At 41.4% G+C, this 19,373-nt stretch overlaps 1 protein-coding gene across 1 annotated transcript; it reads right to left on the bottom strand.

The window, feature by feature from the left end:
* Positions 1-1,014: 1,014 nt before the first annotated feature.
* LOC306906205 (E3 ubiquitin-protein ligase TRIM39-like) lies at positions 1,015-18,454 on the bottom strand. Its single transcript, XM_079477382.1, has 9 exons — positions 18,368-18,454; positions 17,373-17,454; positions 16,506-17,059; positions 16,323-16,418; positions 16,022-16,255; positions 3,162-3,300; positions 2,973-2,999; positions 2,321-2,857; positions 1,015-2,203 (listed from the first exon to the last, which is right to left on the bottom strand). Exons 2-9 carry the CDS (start codon positions 17,386-17,388, stop codon positions 2,145-2,147), a joined length of 1,662 nt encoding a protein of 553 aa, XP_079333508.1. The 5' UTR covers positions 17,389-17,454; positions 18,368-18,454; the 3' UTR covers positions 1,015-2,144.
* Between the last annotated feature and the right edge of the window lie 919 nt (positions 18,455-19,373).

The raw sequence follows: 19,373 nt of genomic DNA, 5'->3' as shown, positions 1-19,373 counted from the left end.
GGCTTATCGTTCACTGACCTGTGAGACGGACATAATGAAGTGTGAGTGACCGTCACCTTAACCGCCTGTGACAAGCCATCCCAGCCTGAAGCACATCTGTTTCAGGCAGTTTGCCATCAGAATCCGCATCTGGATCCGTGAGGCCCGGCTCTTACTGGTGAACCTGGATCCATCCACACTGTGCTCCTGGGATAGCCCCAGCACCCCATCGGCACAATATGGCCCTGTTATCCATCGTAGGGACGACGGCAGAGAGCTCAGAAAAGACCAGCTGTCACACTGCAGGGTTGTTGTCAGTCACACAGATGAAATTTAGTTTACAGTTTTATTGCTTTTCCTCATTTGTCTGCATATATTTTTGGAAGTCAATTCACATTACAACATCTGACAGTGATAACACATACAGTACAATTAATCGAAGTACAACGAGTAGACATACAGGTAAATCAACACTTACTCTGTTATTCACACCGAGTCTACACCGGACGCGACTGGCCCAGCCCGACGCAACAAAAGCGCGACATTAGAAACACTGTAACAATTCCACCGCTGTCAGCCACGGCCCCCGCATCAGCGCCTTCTCCCTGCCATTCCCGTTCCACTTCACCGGACTTTTAAACTCTCAGACTACACTCGCATTCGTGCCCTAATGGTTGGCGAGTCGGACTCGCGACAAGAATGTTGCCGGTTTGAGAAAAGGTTATTGTACAGTCAGCTAGTCATTATAGTAGCACAGAGATCCTGATGTGACACTGTTTAATGTTATTCTGTTATTCTTAGTAATGAGTAGGTGAGATGATTTTTGGGGCTGAATTTGTACCTTTAACTTTAAGACCTGGGCAAAAGTATGGATAGAGTTTCTCAGTGGATGTTTGACATCACATCTGACCTTCACTTAAAACAACAGATTTTCCTTTTAAACCTATGGACATATTTAAATATGAAATGATTATAGACAATTATTTAATCTACTGTATTCATTAATAGCAGAATAAAAACAGCATAGGCTATGTGCAATATTTCAAAGCGTTTTTAATATATAACAAAACTGTAAAATTCCAACTTGCAAAATGTTCCCAACAAAGATAAATAATTAACTTGAACATATATTTTTTATTTAAAGGAGTCAAATGGTTGTTTTGCATTACCAAACAAAATTAGGATAAACATGTTTCTTAAATATTATTTTGTTGACTGGCCAAAATGTGTCAGAAAGTTTGCCCAACCTACAAAACAGTGTATTCTGAACAAACAATATAGCAAGAGATTGAAAGTTCCCATGATGAATTGCAGCATGTTCAAATCTGTTCCTCTTATTTGTTTTTCCTTCAAAGATTGGTGTTTTAGATCTTGCTGTCTCAATTTATGTTTTAATGTTGTTGTTACTGCTAGTTATCTGTTGTCGTCTTTTTAATGAATGATGGTTGTTGATTGTTACCATGGTTGAGGTTTGTGTGTTCAATGTTAAATTGTAAGTGCAGTTGTAAGTACACATCATAAACTGTTAAATGATGCAAGTCTTGGTCTGTGTAAGGCAGAAAACCCGACCAATTGTAGTGAAACTGAAAATAACCAATTTACGTTTTCTTTATATTTGATGTGTCTGGTAGGTAAATTTGAATTTGTTGTGACAATTAATAATTAAACATACTTCATAAGATGGGTGAACTTCATTCTCTGTTTATTGAGTTAACTCAAAAACGTGCTTGTTATAGGTTGCCAAATTATTTTAGGTTGACTAGAAGATATTTACAGTGTATTGGTCTGCTTGTTTAGCGTGATTTTTACCTGCTGTTTATCTTTCTGTCCAAAGTCCATATACTTCCTCTCGATAAACTGTGTAACAACACATGCTAAACTTTACAATAAACATTTACAGAAAACAAATAAAATAGTCTATGTTTACAAACATTCCGTTAACATTTTACTTGGCAGGTTAAACTAGTTTAACTTGTGCATTAGTCTGGTTTTCTGTACACTGAAGCTCAACATTAAAAACTTTTAAAAGAGATTTCTCATGTATTTCCTTCAAGAATGAATCAGCTGTGATCGTATACGTCTTTGTCTCAAATATCTAGTTTTTTTGGATAAAGATTTTTGCAGATTGTTGTTTTTCAGTTTAGTTTAAGTTCCACTGAAAGGTGTCATAGCTCCTCCAACATCGTCTCTTGTATCCTGACCTTGACCTTTTCAACAAAAAAGCCTGCAAACATTATACACATGTCATACATAAATATAGTACTTATCCGATTTGCTATCGGATTTAAAAACATAAAAGTAAATCTTGGCCAGTTCCAGCACAAACATTAATCATTTTTACCCTTAACAGGTGAGATGATCATTGGGGCTGAATTTTCACCGTCATCATTAGGACATGGACTGAAGCATGGAAAGAGTTTCTCAGTGAAAGTTTGTCCAGTGAAAGAGTAGATAAGAGATCTGTTCTTCACATCATAAAAACAGACCAGACCCTCCTCATAATCCACAAACACCCCCACCTTCTGTGGACTCACTCTCAGAGACAGAGAGACAAAGGGATCAGCACACGCCCAATAGTTATATTCATCCCTCAGAATCACAGTCCAGAATCCATTCTGAGGATTCAGTCTAATCATTCCCTTCCTGTTTACAGATTCTCTGGCCACTCCTAAAGTCCAGTCAGTTTTTCCATTCACCTGAACCTCAAAATAAAATCTCCCTGAAGAGAATCCCTCTTTACCCAGAACACAGTTGCACTTCTCAAATCTCTCTGGATTATCTGGGAGTTTATGTCTAATATCTCCATCTCTCACTTGTTTTCCATCTTCAGACAGGATGAGATATGGATTAGCTGTATCAGGATCCAGAGTCACATCCACTGAAAGAGATCAGAGAATATGAATCAATATAAAGATGTTGATGTGTTTATAATAGTAGAGGTGAGTATGTGTGTGTAAAGTATTATTGAGAACAGTGAAGATCACAGATTGTACCTGCAAACTGCTGCATCCTCCTCAACACTGTCAACACAAATAACAATAAATCAAGTTTATCAAAGAAACATAAAACTATTGACATATAAAACAAATATGTCTAACTATAGCGGTGTTATTGCAAGTGTTTAGACAGTGTGCTTGCTTCATCCATATCGGAATATCTCTAATTTTCAGAGAGTTACCTACCAGTGTGAGTGAGTTTGTCATCTAGAGTCTCCTGCAGTTGAGTCAGAGCTCTCCTCAGAGTCTCCACACTCACATCAGTCTTCATACTGATCTCAGACCAGTTCTTGGTGTGTGGAGGTCTGTACAGGGATGAGTCGATCTACAGCATGAGGAGAGACAGAGTGGGAGAGAGAGAGAGAGAGAGAGATTGAAATCTCCTTTATTTACAACAACATAATTAAAACCAGTCTGTGTTACCACTAACAAACTGCGATACAAAGTCTCAATTGCAACAAAAATTTAATAATAATGACAAAAAAATTAATTAAATGACTTAAAAAGTTGACAATAAGTCATAATTTTCATTAACTGTGCATACCACTCCATTTATGGCCCAAGTATTCACCAACACTGGTAAGCGCCCAACCAACTTATAATATGCATATTCTATCCTGAGCCTTGATGCTACCAAACCCTTGAACATCAGCAAAGGATCTAATGTATCTTTACCAAGCATTTTATTTGTCCTTGTTTTCCAAATAGTGAGTTTGGCAGTTCCAAACACAAAATTTAGTAAAACAAGAACATGTTTGCGACTAACGAAATATTTTGGCCCTAAAATGAACAGTTGGGAAGATAAATCTTCACCTAAAGATGTTTACCCAACCGTGCACATTGCACAAAGAGCTGAAAAACAGTTTCGGGTTCAGAACAAAATAAACACCCCACCTCTGCATTTGGATTGAGGTGCACCACATGTTTGTTCATAGCTATTGCACTGTGTACAATCCTCCATTGTAAATCGCCAGTCTGTTTGTCAATGGGCTGTTAAACAGTAACCGCCAGCTACCTTTGGGGGAGATGTTCGCTCCAAAAAAATCAGTCCATTTAGATGACTTTACTCTGAAGAGAAAATGTGTGTTGGTCACTTTCACACAAGTCACATACAGAGCTTTTTCCCCCACAGATTCAAACTTCCAAACTTCCACAAGCTTCCAATGATTAAAAAAAACACAAAAACACATGTAACAGTTTGGCATTAAAATGCCAATAAGAAGATTTCCTCGAAAATAGTCCCAAGTTTACTGAAATAAATACTAAATGGTGATCACAAAAACCTACAGGAGAAATAAAGCAGTCAATAATCCTGTTATTAAAATTTTACATAAACTAAAAAAACATAAATTCTGTCTAAGCGAGCAGCACCAACATTGAAACATTCTGTACAATTCCAATCTCCACCAATGATGATGTCTCCATCACTAAAATCCTGTTGTAAGGTATTATTTAGCACTCTAAAAAAATGTAAACGCTCATTTCCCACATTTGGTGCATAAACATTTGTAAAATAAATTGTCATCCCTTTAATAATAGTCTTGACAAGAAGCAAGCAACCTTTTACAAGTTCTTCAGTTTTTTCTATGCTTACTTTTATATCTGGAGAAAAAAGGAGAGCAATTCCAGCACTCAGATTTGTACCATGACAAGTACATGTTGACCTTTCCACCACATACCCCACTCTACTTCGTTACACATATCACTTTGCGTTTCTAGCGATACAATGACGTGTAACTTTTTATTGAGCATAATTTCAGACACCAACCCTCGTTTATGACCATCCCTCCCTCCATTGATATTTAATGAGCCCACCCTCAACATATATATTAAATATGTCATGCCGCTCCTTGTCTGCGCATGGGTTCCGACCAAATCCCTTACAGAATGAACCGACCACAAAGAAGAACCCAGCAGGCAGCAGTGATCGCTGCAAGGTCCCGCCAGCCTCGTTCCCTCTGTAGCGTTCGTCAGGGGAACTCAGACCTGGCGGATTACCTTGATAGGTTCCTGGAAGCCGCAGCAGCCGGTGCCCCTGCCTGTACCCATTCCTGTCCAGCCAACAGCTCAGTCGGCATTATCCCATCCTTTCTCTACCATGGCGGTCCCGTCTTTCCCTACCCGTTCTAGTTCCTCCCGTCCCATGAGAGGTTCCCCTTCCATGCCCAGACCTTCCTGCCCCACCCCTCCACCCAGCTCTAGGAAGCAGGGTCCTGCCCCTCCTAAGTCCCCACCCAGTTATAGTGCACCCAGGTTTGTCCCACCCATTAGTTTCAATAAAGTTATTTTACACTTGACTGCCTGCGCATGGGTTCTGTCCAAATCCCTGATAATTTAGGGAGGAAAGAAAAAAACACAAAGACAGAAAAGACAAGAAGAAAAGAAAAAAGAGAGAAGAACACTGCATGATGCATGGCTAAAATCTATAAAAATGCTTTAAGCCTTTTCTTTTTATCCACCATTCTACATTTCCTAATAACTGTAACATGTTTTTTTAAACGAAAACATTTCTTTTTACTCAGCTGATCAAAATTTGTAGTCTTTTGAAGAGCCTGACCTCTCAAAAAAATTATTTGATGTTGACTTAATGTTGACTTGTCTTCCAAATGTCTCATCAAGAAACCCATTAATTTCATCTAATGTATACGAAGAGGGATCTTTAATGGACATATCTTGAGAAACTCCACATACAGACCCTCTTTGGAAGACACATTCGTAGTCGAGAAGGGAAACATACTACTTAACCGCAAATCTCAGACTCGGACCTGCTTGGCCCTGCAATTTCCATAACATAGTGTTTGCAGTTTTCTCACTTTGCTGACGTTCATGCACATGTATTTCTCACAACATTCTCATGTACTTCACGATCACCTTGCCGGACCTGCGTGTTCCTCTTGAGCAGTTCGCTCCTGCTCCACCGCGTCTCCCTCTCCTGAGTCAGTAGGCCTTGCCTATCCTCTGGTGCGCGCTCCCTATGTGGGCATGCAATCTTTTTATGTCCTAAATCGCCGCAATCAAAGCACCTTAAGCTGCCAGTGCTTGCGTACACCATATACGCACACCATAAAAGATGTGACGTGTTTCAAAGACGGGTGTTTACAGCCTAACGTAATTGTTTTGAAACCACTGGCAAATTGCTAAAATGTACTAATTCCGTTTCCATTGCTCCATCCGAATTGCAAGGTAGACCATTCGATATCGTGAATTTCACTGTTGGATCATATAACGGGGTAATCTGAACAAAGTTTCATTTATAACGAGACCATTTCGATTAAATGATTAACAAAGTTGTGTTCTTTCAAGATAACTACTACAGCTTTATTCAGACGAGAAGCGGACACTATATTCTTGTGTCCTACATTTACATTTACATTTAGTCATTTAGCAGACGCTTTTATCCAAAGCGACTTACAGATGAGGAAACATTGGAAGCAATTATAACAACATAGGCAACGAAAATACATAAGTGCATCAAACTAGTCCATTAAAGCCTAGCACAGTATAAAAGCTAAGAATAGTCCCCTCCAATTAGCACGTCTTCCACTGTGACTGCAACAAAAAAAGTCACAAAAACACCAACCTTTAGACCATGCAAAGAAGAGCGACAGAGACAGAATTTGAATTTTGACAATCCTTTTATTACAGTAAAAAACTTACATCAACACTTCTGAAATAACCAGTTCATTATCAACTAATGAACACAGCACATTTTTCCAGCACCACTCAACTTCAAAGATATTCAAATTACTCATTAATTTATAAAAGTTTAACTCAATTACAAGTCGTGAATTTACCATTTTCTTAAAAGATGTTAAAAGTTCTTGTTCTCCTTTCTGTTCGATTTTATTCCTGTCATGATTCTCGAGTGGTGAGACAAGGACAGAGGACCCAGGTGCAAACAGCGGTTAACTTAACATATATTTAATAAATAATAAAACAAAGACCCACGTGGGGGTAACACAACAAAACATGACATGGGTACAATAACAAGACAGGACTAAAACTAACTACACTTAAACAAGACTACAATAAACTTTAAACATGAACTACAAATAACTACACTAACAGGACACATGAACTCATCACACGAACCACAATGAACCAGCACAAGACAGAAGACACAAGGGCATTAAGTAAGGGAGCAAATCAAGAGGGAAACAGGTGTAGGGCATTAATCAATAACGAGGGTAACGAGAGGATGGGAACAAAGCGGAGACCAGAGAGAGTGTCTGTAAGACCATAATAATTGCCTCTCTCCATATTAAACATGAGGTTCTGTCATGATCCTGCCACTACACTAAGAGAAACATGACATGATGCAGCAGAATCATGACAATTCCTACTAGTTATGTAAATGGATAGCTTTGCAATACCAACAATAAAATTAAGCAAATGACATTTAAATTTTCCCTTAATGGTATACATACAACCAAGAATAAAATCCTGCTTTGTGAAACGAACCTCAAAAGATTCAAAAAGAAGCTCCAAAAGACCAAAAAAAAACGAAAGTCTGTTACAAAACATAAAACAATGAAACACAGTCTCCCTTTCATTGCAGAAAGGGCAGTTTTTACTTACATTTGGGTTCAACATTGCCACAAAAGAGTTAACTGCTATAGCCCCATGCAGTATCCTCCATTGAAGATCACCCACTCTTTTAGGTAACAGAGGTTTGTACAGAATCCTCCACACTGGTTTTTTTGTTTCAGTCATCTCTAATGTGTCTCTCCATACAGTATCATTTCTGTTTAACCATTTAATATTCGTCACTTTCACAATACTTCTGTACAATGCTTTCCCTTTAACTTCAGAAAAATCTATTTGCACATCAATTTCCTTCTTCAACCTGGGATTAATGTCATTGAATGAAGAAAGATCAGGTACAATATTTAAATCTGGGAAGATATCTTCACAATCTGGAAATATGCATTTCTTGTTGTACTCAACAAGTAAACCTCTTTCTTGTACATTTAAAACCCCCTGCAGTTTATCTAAAAAACGTTTAATGTATCGGGCAGACTTTACCTTTACTAAGGCTGAAACTGTTTCTACATCTTTAAAAACAGGACCTGTATTATTTATAATGTGTTTTAACTGTAGAGATCCACTTCTGTACAACAGATTATTTAGACCTGGCAATTCATCACCAGACACATCAAGACGTGCTCCACACACAATGGGCTCTTCCAGTAACCAATACAAGGACATTAGTGGTTCCATCCATTGAGGCTTAAACAGACTCCATATTTTAAAGAGACTTCGATAAAAAACAGGAACTCCTCTAAAATCAAATTTTTTCGAGTCCATTAAAAACAAAACATTGTCCAGACCAAGTCCACTTATTCTGCGCAGAATGCATCGTGCCACCGATCTCCATACCAGTCTTTCAGATCCTAGAAGGAACTTCTGCACAAACTGCAGACGATAAGCAGCAGATCTACTTGCTAAATGCACTAGACCTTGGCCTCCATCTTCTTTAGCAAGGAACAAGACGCTTTGAGGAATCCAATGCAAGCTGTCCCAAAAAAAATTCACTGCTTCTGCTTGAATTTTCGCCAGGAGACCAACCGGAGGGTCAACACATGCAAGTCTATGCCACAGAGAAGAAGCCGCAAGATTGTTGATAATGAGTGTACGTCCTTTGAAAGACAACTGAGGAAGCAGCCATTTCCATTTTTTTCAAACGTCCTGTTACTTTATCTGCCATTCCTTCCCAGTTTTTCTGCATGAAAACTTCATTGCCTAAAACAACACCAAGATATTTTAACCCATCTTTTTTCCACACTAAACTTCCTGGTAAAATGGGATTTCCCTCTTCCCATTTACCAATCAATAAAGCATCACTTTTCCCCCAATTTACAGTTGCTGATGAAATATCTTTAAAATCATTAACAATTTGTTTTAATGTTTCAACATCATCACTATCATTTATAAAATCAATTACGTGATCAGCATATGCAGATAAATGGAAAGCATTGTTACATTGTGGCAATGTTAAACCCTTCAATTTATTTCGTAACATAGACAGCAGTGGTTCTATAGCCAGCACATATAATAACCCAGACATGGCACATCCTTGTCGAACCCCTCTCTGTACATTAAAGGGGGCACACAAACTTCCATTAATTTTAATCAAACTCTCAATTTCACAATACATTGCCTTAATCATATTAATAAAACGTGTATGAAAACCAAAAGCTTTGTGACGAGTGGGCCAGTGGCCAATCAGCGTCATCAAGGCAAGCCCCGGGTCCTGGCCTTTGGAAGTAGGCATTGTGAATGACCTCCCTGTACCTCTTCTCCTCGGACGTGACTGGCCAGGGTTCGACCAACTGTTGGCCGCGACGATGCAGCCCAATCGATGGAGGACCAAGCCCCCGCGACGCCGACGCACAGCGAGAACTCAGCCAGCGCTGATGGCCACCGAAAGTGAGCAAGGGGGTGAGTGTGTTCCTCGTTCCACTAACCTGGATGTTGATCTTTTTCAGAGGGTCACCGAAGGGGGTTCGTTTGGAAGGGAGCAGCGGGAGGATGACCGCTTACGCAACTGTTGGAACCAAGTTCGACTAGTCGACGAGGAAGTCAGACATCCAGCTCCTCACCCTCTTCCTCACTTCATCGTGAAGAACGGGCTGCTGTACTGTGTCGCCCTAAGGCGGGGGGAGGAAAAATCCTTGTTGGTCGTTCCCAAGGCGAAGACGGGGGTAGTTATGGAGCTTGCACATGTGCACCCGATGGCCGGACATCTCGCGGCCGCCAACACGGCCCAGCGGATAAGGGACCGTTTCCACTGGCCAGGACTCGAAGCGGAGGTAAAAAGGTTCTGCCAAGGATGTCCCACCTGCCAGCTGACGTCCCCCCAACGACCTCCCCCTAGCCCCTTGATCCCTCTCCCCGTGATAGAGATACCCTTCTCGCGCATTGGCCTGGACCTGGTGGGGCCCCTTCCGAAGTCTGCCCGTGGTCATGAATACATTCTCGTAATCGTTGATTATGCCACCCGGTATCCGGAAGCCCTCCCTCTTCGAAAAGCCACCACCAAGGCGATTGCCAAAGAGGTCTTCATGCTGTTCAGCAGGGTGGGAATCCCCTCCGAGATATTGACGGACCAAGGGACCCCCTTCATGTCTCGGCTGATGGCCGATCTCTGCCACCTACTCAAGGTGAAACAGCTCCGCACTTCGGTATATCACCCTCAGACGGACGGCTTAGTAGAGAGATTCAACCAAACCCTGAAGAGGATGTTACGGCGAGTGGTGGCAGAGGATGGGCGTGACTGGGACCTCATGCTTCCCTACGTGCTCTTCGGCGTGAGAGAGGTACCCCAGGCGTCTACCGGGTTTACCCCGTTTGAACTTCTGTTTGGCCGTCAACCTCGGGGGCTCCTGGATGTAGCCCGAGATGCCTGGGAGCAACAACCCGCCCCGCATCGGAATATTGTGGAGCATGTTCAACAGATGAGAGAACGCATCGACGAGTCATGCCACTCGTGAAGGAGCATCTGCTCGAGGCCCAGCGCGCCCAGAAGCGGTTGTATGACCGGCCCACACAGCCAAGAGAATTCCAGCCAGGTGACCCCTCGGCTACCTCGAAGTTCCTGGCGTCCTGGAAGGGCCCCTACACCATCGTCGAGAAGGTTGGGCCGGTCAACTACCGGGTCCGTCAGCCGGCCAGAAGGAAACTCGAACAGCTCTACCACGTGAACTTGCTAAAAAAGTGGGTGGCCCCAGCCCAAGAGATGGCCGCCTTCGCGGAGATGGAACCACCAGTGGTTCAAGTGGGCGAGCACCTTTCCCCAGGCCAGAAGGGCGATCTAGAGACCTTGGTCCGTCAGTTCTCTGATGTATTCCGGGAACGACCGGGGCAGACTCGAATCATCCAACATGAGATTCGGACACCCCCGGGAGTCGTCGTCCGACAGCGGCCCTACAGGGTCCCTGAGGCTCGTCGGCTGGCTATTGACGAAGAAATTACCAGGATGAAAGATCTGCAGGTGATTGAACCCTCACGTAGCCCCTGGTCCAGCCCAATCGTAATGGTACCAAAGCCAGATGGAACATTACGGTTCTGCAACGACTTTCGGCGCCTAAACGAGGTCTCCGCTTTCGACATCTACCCCATGCCCCGAGTGGATGAACTCCTGGACCGGTTAGGGAAGGCACGGTTTATCTCAACGCTTGACCTTACCAAGGGCTACTGGCAGGTACCCCTTTCCCCGGAGGCCAAGGAGAAAACTGCCTTCAGTACACCGTCGGGCCATTGGCAATATAGGGTCTTGCCCTTTGGACTGCATGGAGCACCTGCCACGTTCCAACGCATGATGGACATTCTGTTGAGGCCCCACCAAAGTTACGCGGCAGCCTACTTGGATGACTTGGTTATCCACTCGGGGTCGTGGGAGGAACATTTGACGAGGCTCCGGAAGATCCTGCTGGACCTGCGGAAGGCAGGGCTCGCTGCGAACCCGAGAAAGTGCCACCTGGGCCTGGCGGAAGCCCACTACCTCGGCTTCAGAGTTGGACGCGGATTAATCCAACCACAGCCCAACAAAACAGAGGCCGTCCAGAAGGCTCCCCGACCTACCACGAAGACCCAGGTGCGGGCGTTTCTCGGGTTAGCCGGCTATTACAGGTGCTTCATCCCTGCTTTCTCCTCTCTAGCCAGCCCCCTGACCGACCTGACCAAGAAGGGGCAGCCGGAGAAAGTCATCTGGAACCAGGAGGCCCAGGCAGCATTTCGGGCCCTGAAACAGGCTCTCTCCTCCTCGCCCGTCTTACACGCCCCAGACTTCGGCTGCCCCTTCACACTCCAGACTGATGCTTCCGACACCGGGTTGGGAGCGGTCCTGTCCCAGGACCTGGATGGAAAGGAACACCCGGTCGTCTACATCAGTCGGAAGCTCACCCCAGCGGAAACCCGGTATGCCACGGTGGAGAAAGAAGCCCTCGCCATAAAGTGGGCTGTCCTGGAGCTCCGCTATTACCTGCTGGGAAGGAGCTTCACCCTGGTTACAGACCACGAACCATTGACCTGGATGACCAAAGCCAAGGACTCCAATGCCAGGGTGACCAGGTGGTTCCTTGCGCTCCAGGACTACCACTTCACAGTCACACATCGGGCGGGGGCTTCCCATGGCAACGCCGATGGCCTATCCCGGATGTGGTCAGGTTGGGCATCAAGGTCAGGGGCACAAATTCCCCCCCAGTGCCCCCTAATTCCGTACAGAGCGAGCCGCCATACCATGTCGACGCTTAGAGGGGGGAGTGTGACGAGCGGGCCAGTGGCCAATCAGCGTCGTCATGGCAACGGCATAATCAAGCCACCACACCGGCAGATCGTCACCACCTGGTCCCTATCAAGCTCACCCTTTATAAACAGAGGAAGAAGAGGAAAGGGTGAGCTTGTTCTCAACGGAGATGTTATTGTCTAACGTGTCGTTTGCTTCCTTTAACAGAGACCAGCGAGTGACGATCACCAAGGCACCGCTCACCAGGCACAGACACTTCACCACCTTTCACCTAAGAGGCACGAGCACCACCTCTGAACCCGGGAGCACACGAGGAGCTAACTTCCCCACAGCTGCACTTACCTGTAACCCTTTTGCTGTGTCTCCCAATAAACCACCCTCCGGGGCTAGAAAGATTCGAAGTACTGTGTCTGTCTCGTCTATGCATGCCACAGCTTGTAAAGTGTGCCACAAATAAAGGTGTTCAACACGATCAAACGCCTTCTCTTGGTCTAAAGAAATAAGGCCAGTATTTATACCAAACAGCTTTAAAACTTCTAAAACATCTCTGATTAGAGTTATATTATCAAAAATCTATCTATTTGGTACACAATATGTTTGATCATAGTGTATCACCTTCCCAATTACTTTACTCAATCTTGTAGCTAGTGTTTTAGACAGGATTTTATACTCTGAACAAAGGAGGGAAACAGGCCTCCAGTTCACCTTTTTTGGGCAATAAAGTAATAACTGCCCTTCTGCAACAAAGGGGAAGAAACCCATTAGTAAGGCTTTCATCAAACACCGCCAAGAGGTCTTCTCTTAAACTGAGCCAGAAAGTTTTATAGAACTCAATGGGTAACCCATCAATCCCAGGGGATTTTCCATTCTCCATACCCATCTTTCCGTATAAAGTTCTTGTTCTGTCAAAGATTGTTGCAAACTTTCATTGCTCTCCTCATCAAGTTTTGGCAGACCTTCAAAAAAACTACTAGTAGTCATCTTCTCATTTGTAAGATCAGCTATGTATAATTTTGTATAAAACTGTACAGCAACTTCTCTTATTTCAGACGTTTTAGTTAGTTCCTGTCCTGTATCAGAGACCAAGGATTGAATTATTCTACTTTGACCCTTTTTTTTCTCCATACTGAAGAAAAATTTGGAAGGTGCATCCATTTGTGTAATGTTTTGGAAACGTGAACGAACCAGCGCTCCCTGTGCCTTAATATGCATCAAGTTTGCCAATAGGGTTTTCTTTGATGTCAGAGCTTCAATATGGTCTTTTTTCCCTGTAGATGCAGACAAACTATACAAATCAGCTATCTCAGCCTCTAAGGTATTCATTGATCGAGTTATTTCTTTTTTAACATTAAGAGTGTATTGCTGGCAAAAAAAATTTGATTTGTATTTTCCCGCAATCCCACCACTGTTGCAGGGAACTATATAAATACTTTTGTTGTTTAAAAACATCCCAGAAAAAAATAAAAGAATCTTTAAATTGTTTATCATCGAGCAAAGATGTATTAAAATGCCAATAGGCACTGCTCGACTTCACATAATTCACTAATACTGTACAAAGAACTGCACTGTGATCTGAAAAACCAACATGACTAATTTGACAAGATTTAAAAAAATTAAACTGGTGCTTAAAACTATAAAACCGATCAAGACGTGCCAAAGACAATGACTTATCTTTACAATGAACCCATGTGTACTGCCTTACTTTTTTATGCATATTTCTCCATATGTCACAAAGATCAAAAGTTTGCACGAGTTGCTTAATAACTCTTTGAGACGCAACATGTGGCTCTAAATGATTTCGGTCTATTTTATCATCCTCGGTACAATTAAAGTCTCCCCCTAAAACTAGGAGATCATCTGTATTTAGGTTTTTCAGAGTAGTGTTGACTAAGTTTAAAAACAAAACTCTTTCTACTCCACTATTAGGAGTATAAATATTTAAAAAAAACATCACAATTTTTTCAAATTTAACAATAACTTTTAAAAACCGACCTTTTTCAACTTCAACAGATTCATAAGATAATGGAGTCATATTCTTAGAAAATAAAATTGCTACACCTCCACTTACAGAGGATTTGTGACTAAGAAAGAGTTGACCTCCTGACTCTCTTTTCCAGTCCACCTCATTTCTTTGATCACTATGCGTTTCTTGTATAAACATTACATCAACAGACTTCTGATTTATAAATTCATACAACATCATCCTTCTACGGACATCTCTAGCTCCGTTAAGATTAAGAGTTCCAATTGTTAGCTGACTCATAGTTTTAATTAGGTTCAACAAGAAACTCAAATGGGAAAGGACAGAGATTATGCATATAGTAAAAAAAAAAACCCTAAGAGATTTAAACCATAGCGTTCTTATCATCTTTATATATTTGTTTTTTTAACTTGTTTACAAGCTTCCGTAAACGATACACTTCGAGATCTGCGAAAGCCCCTTCTTTTATCAAATATCTAGTGTCCTTCACAAATTGTGCACGATTAGGAAAATAGTCCTCAATCACCACACCCTTTATCCCTTTCGTTTCTTGAAGAAAAACAATTATGTCTTCAGCTTTGTACAAAACATTTGCTGCTTCATTTTGGGAACAAGCTGAGAACTCCGAACACACAGAAACGCTAGAATCTGAATCATCATCCTCCGAAGGAGCTGCAATTTCGTCTTCAACAGCGTCACCTATTTTAATTTGTTTACTGATTTTATCGTTTCGATTCTTTTTTCTTTTAATTGGAGTTCGGTTCAACTTCCATGTCCAATCCACCTTCATTCAAACTCAGATCTTCCTTTGCAATGTCTTTCTCATGAACAACAGTGGAAACCGACGCCTGCGCCTCCTCGCCATACACTCCCTTGAGCGGCTCAATCACAGTATTCGCGGGATTCACCACTGCACTAGTTTCGGACGAGATCTGTACTACATCCGCAGCGCTCCCCGCTTCACCAACATCAATCTGTGATCATATTCACTTTATCAGGGCAATTACGACTAAAATGTCCGATTTTCGCGCAACTAAAACATTTAATCGTCGTATCAGATGATGCGAAGACAGCATAATCAAAGCCTTCTACTTTAAATTTAAAAACCAGGTCAAGTTCATCCTCGCCATTCTTCAAAATCATAAACACCTGTCTCCTAAAAGACACAAGGTGTTTCACCAGAGGCGATTTACATCCAAGCGGAATTTTTTTAATGGGCGAAACTATCTTCCCATATCGTGACAATTCCCGCATGATCATCTCGTCTTTCACAAACGGAGGGACGTTTGAAATCATTATTTTCTTAGCAGGAGTGCTCAGAGGGAACACCTGCGTGAATGAACCTTTGATTGCAACATCGTTTTGCACTACTTCATTCACTATTCAATAGTGCTAAAAAACAGCACAAAAGCATTATTCATTCACGAAGCTGACACAATGTTTTCATGACCCACAACGTCTCCTATAGCCAAACAAACATCTTCCGCGTTAGCATTTGAATAAATTTTTACTCCATGACGCTGAGTTAAATTTTCAAAACCCATTGTGTTTGGAGTCACCATGCTTCCCAGCCTAAATGCTGGAAGCAGATTATCCTCACACAAAACACAAACAAACAAAAAACACTTACAAGAAAAAAAGAAATAGTTTAGAAAAAAACACTCTTAACAGCCACAGTCGGCTACCACACTCACCACACTACGCCCACTCACTCCCAGCATGCAACAGAGAGAGAGAGAGAGAGAGAGAGAGAGAGAGAGAGAGAGAGAGAGAGAGAGAGACAGAGAGAGAGAGAGACAGACAGAGAGAAAGACTGACCTGTAGGAGGTGGAGATGATGGTCAGTGTGTGAGAGCTGCTCCAGCTCACTGTCTCTCCTCTTCAGCTCAGTGATCTCCTGCTCCAGATCTTTCATGAGATCTTCATCCTGTTTCTCTGCTGCTTTCTGCTGCTCGTCCATCATCTCCAGCAGCTCAGTCTGACATCTCTCAATGGATCTGATCAGAGCGCTGAAGACCTCAACACTAGCTGCTTTCTCCTCATCTGTGTTTCTCTGAAACAATCATGTTTTCATTCATCATCTTTATTTATAAGACAAACACTTCTTCTCTTCAACTTACTTTTCTGAGTTGTGCTGAGTGTTTGATGTCTTGAATCTTCTTGATTCTCTCCTGGATCATCTGCTGAACGTCTCTCTGTGTTTTCTTCAGTTGAGTCTATAGGCAGACAGCAACACACAGACACATTTGATCACAGGTAAACAGGTTATTAAATCATGTTTTAATGTTGTTATTGACTCAAACCTTCTTCTCTTTACTCATCTCCTCTAGAGGAACAGTGTTGTGAGTCTTGTGGTCTCCATCAGTACAAAACACACACACACATGTCTGATCATCTCTACAGAAGAACTCCAGAGGTCTCTCATGTTTCTGACATATATAGTCCTTTATATTCTCCACAGGATCCATCAGTTTGTGTTTCTTTAAGTTTGGGACTCTATGATGAGGCTCCAGATGAGTTTCACAGTAAGAGTTCTGACACATCAGGCAGGACTTCAGGGCTTTCAGCTTTCTTTCATCACAGATGTCACAGAGAACTTCAGATCTTCTCATAATGAACTTTTCTTTGTAGTGCAGCACAACCTGTCTGAGTGTTGTGTTGATCTTGAGGTCTGGTCTTTTACTGAATGTTTCTTTACACATTGGACACGAGTAGATGTGACTGTTGTCCCAGTACTGTTTCAGACAGCTCCTGCAGAAGTTGTGTCCACATGGAGTGCTGACTGGATCACTGAACACCTCCAGACACACAGAACACTGAAGCTCCTCCGTCAGAGAAACACTGGACGATGACAGAGCTGAGAAATCATGAACAATTACTTCATAACTAGGCATGAATAAATGCACCCATTTTCATTAAGTTGAAGAGAGTTTTCATGTGTAAAGAAAACAATTTTTTTAATCTCACATACTTTTTTGCTTTATTTAATGTTATAACATTTTCTTGTAAATGTGCGGCCTTTTATGTTTTTTGACCATATTTGAAAAAATACATCCAAAATCTTTTTTTTAAACTGAAATATTCAACATTATGTGGAACAATTGTAAAATTTGGTAAAAATTTTTTTTTGCAGTGTGTGTTTATTCATTCAATTCGGGTGATTGACTTACATGGAGTTTCATCCATACTCTCTCTCCTGGTGCTTCTTGGTTTCGGTGATGTTTTTGATGATTAAGCCATTGCACGTCTTCTCTTTAATGTTTTTGATGAAACAGTCACAACAAAAATCACATTCACAGAATCTCATCTGACACATGTCAACTAATGGAGTTAAAAGTGATTTTGGCATAGAGTTATTCTTGAATATGTGTCTTTAGACTACTTAATACAGTAGGTGTCACAGCATTTCTTCTGTCTTCTCTACAGGGTTTGTTAAGGGAGATATCATTTTGTCACAGAGATTGTTGCATCAAAAATTGTCCATTGTTTTACTGATCTAATTGAGTGGTGAGACGATAATTTGTTTTATTTGTATGTATGTCCATTTTTTCTTTTTTGTTTATTTGATAAATTGTTGTGTTTAAAAGTTGAAAATCAATATATATATTCTTAAAATAGATAATCATTAAAAAAAGAACTCATAAATATATAATTAAATAATAAACTGATTTTAAAGAATTATTTTGTCTCATCTATGCATTGATAGCAAGATATAAAAACTTAATCACATGTGCACTATTTCAAAGCACATTTTAAAAGAAAAAAACTGAAAAATGAGACGACAAGTACAGTACACTGTGTTTTTAAAATAAAGCAAATAAAAAATGCTTTGTTCCTCTGGTTTAACGTGATTTTAACCTTCTGATTATCATTTAGCCAAAAGTCCATAGCCTTTACTTCCTGTTTATAGTCTGTAAGCCGTTTACGCAATAACAATACACACTAAACTTTACAATGAGATTTAAATGTTACAAACAAATACAATAGTCTTTTTTTATGAACGTTCTGTTAACACTTCACTGTATATGAAACATTAGTTGAATTTAACTTGTGTATTAATCTGGTTTTGACTTATGCGCTGTAGTTAGACATACACCCCACTAAAGCAAAACACCAATATTAGAAACGTGTTCTGGGAAATTCTTCACATATTAAATCATGTTACCTGTGATCATGTCGTCTTTGTCTCAAATCTCTTTTTTGTAGACGTCAGGTTGAACAGCTGTACAATAGGTTTAGTTTCATTTTCTCTGAAAGCTGTCACAGACCTGTGATTTCATAGCTCCTCCCTTTTCTTGCAAATGAAACTGATGTCACTGAAAAACGTTTTTTTTAACTTTATCTTTAGAAAAACTTAAAAAATTACTTTAACATGCTACAAGCAATTTAATTCAGTTTTTTCAGATTATATTTATGGATTGGTTCAAATCAAAAATGATAAATTTCAACAAATCACCATTATTGTGATCAGTGTTTGCTTTAGTTGAGCTCTTGAACCCTGACTTTAGCGATTACTTTTGTTTTTTCAATTGAAACTTTTATGAATTAACAGAGAAGAAAAATGGTTGTTTAACATAAAATGTTCGAGATGTGTTTTAAACTGCAATAAACAAGAGAAATTATGGTAAATCCTTTTGAAGCTGAACTTTCATGCTTGAGTTGGATTCATGGTTCACATATGTAACAAAGCTACTGTGAAAAAAAACGTACTCGGTTACTTACGTAACCTCGGTTCCCTGAGATACGGGAACGAGTACTGCGTAGCAGGACGCTATGGGGAAAACTCCTTTTTCTCCGATGACTGAAGCAATTCAAAAGCGCAGTGAAACTGCACGGTGATTGGTTGGAAAAAAGCAGAGCTTTAAACCAATCCTAGCGGAGCTGCCGGACCAATGGCGATGGCACCCGCCAAAATGGGCGGGGCTTATGGCTATATAAGCAGACACATCGCCGTAGGGTCTTCAGGTTACTTCGACTGAAGCGACGACACAGCAGCTCGTAGCACGGCAAGGAACGCAGTACTCGTTCCCGTATCTCAGGGAACCGAGGTTACGTAAGTAACCGAGTACGTTCCCTATCGATACTTCACTCGTACTGCGTAGCAGGACGCTATGGGGAACCAGTATAATCACGCCGTGCTACAGATGGAACGAAAAACATAAATAGTCTCG

This window comes from Barbatula barbatula, assembly GCF_947034865.1.
Source record: "Barbatula barbatula genome assembly, chromosome: 1".
NCBI classification, from domain to species: domain Eukaryota; kingdom Metazoa; phylum Chordata; class Actinopteri; order Cypriniformes; family Nemacheilidae; genus Barbatula; species Barbatula barbatula.
The sequence above is the reverse complement of the archived record's forward strand: the minus strand, read 5'-3'. Positions and strand labels throughout refer to the sequence as shown.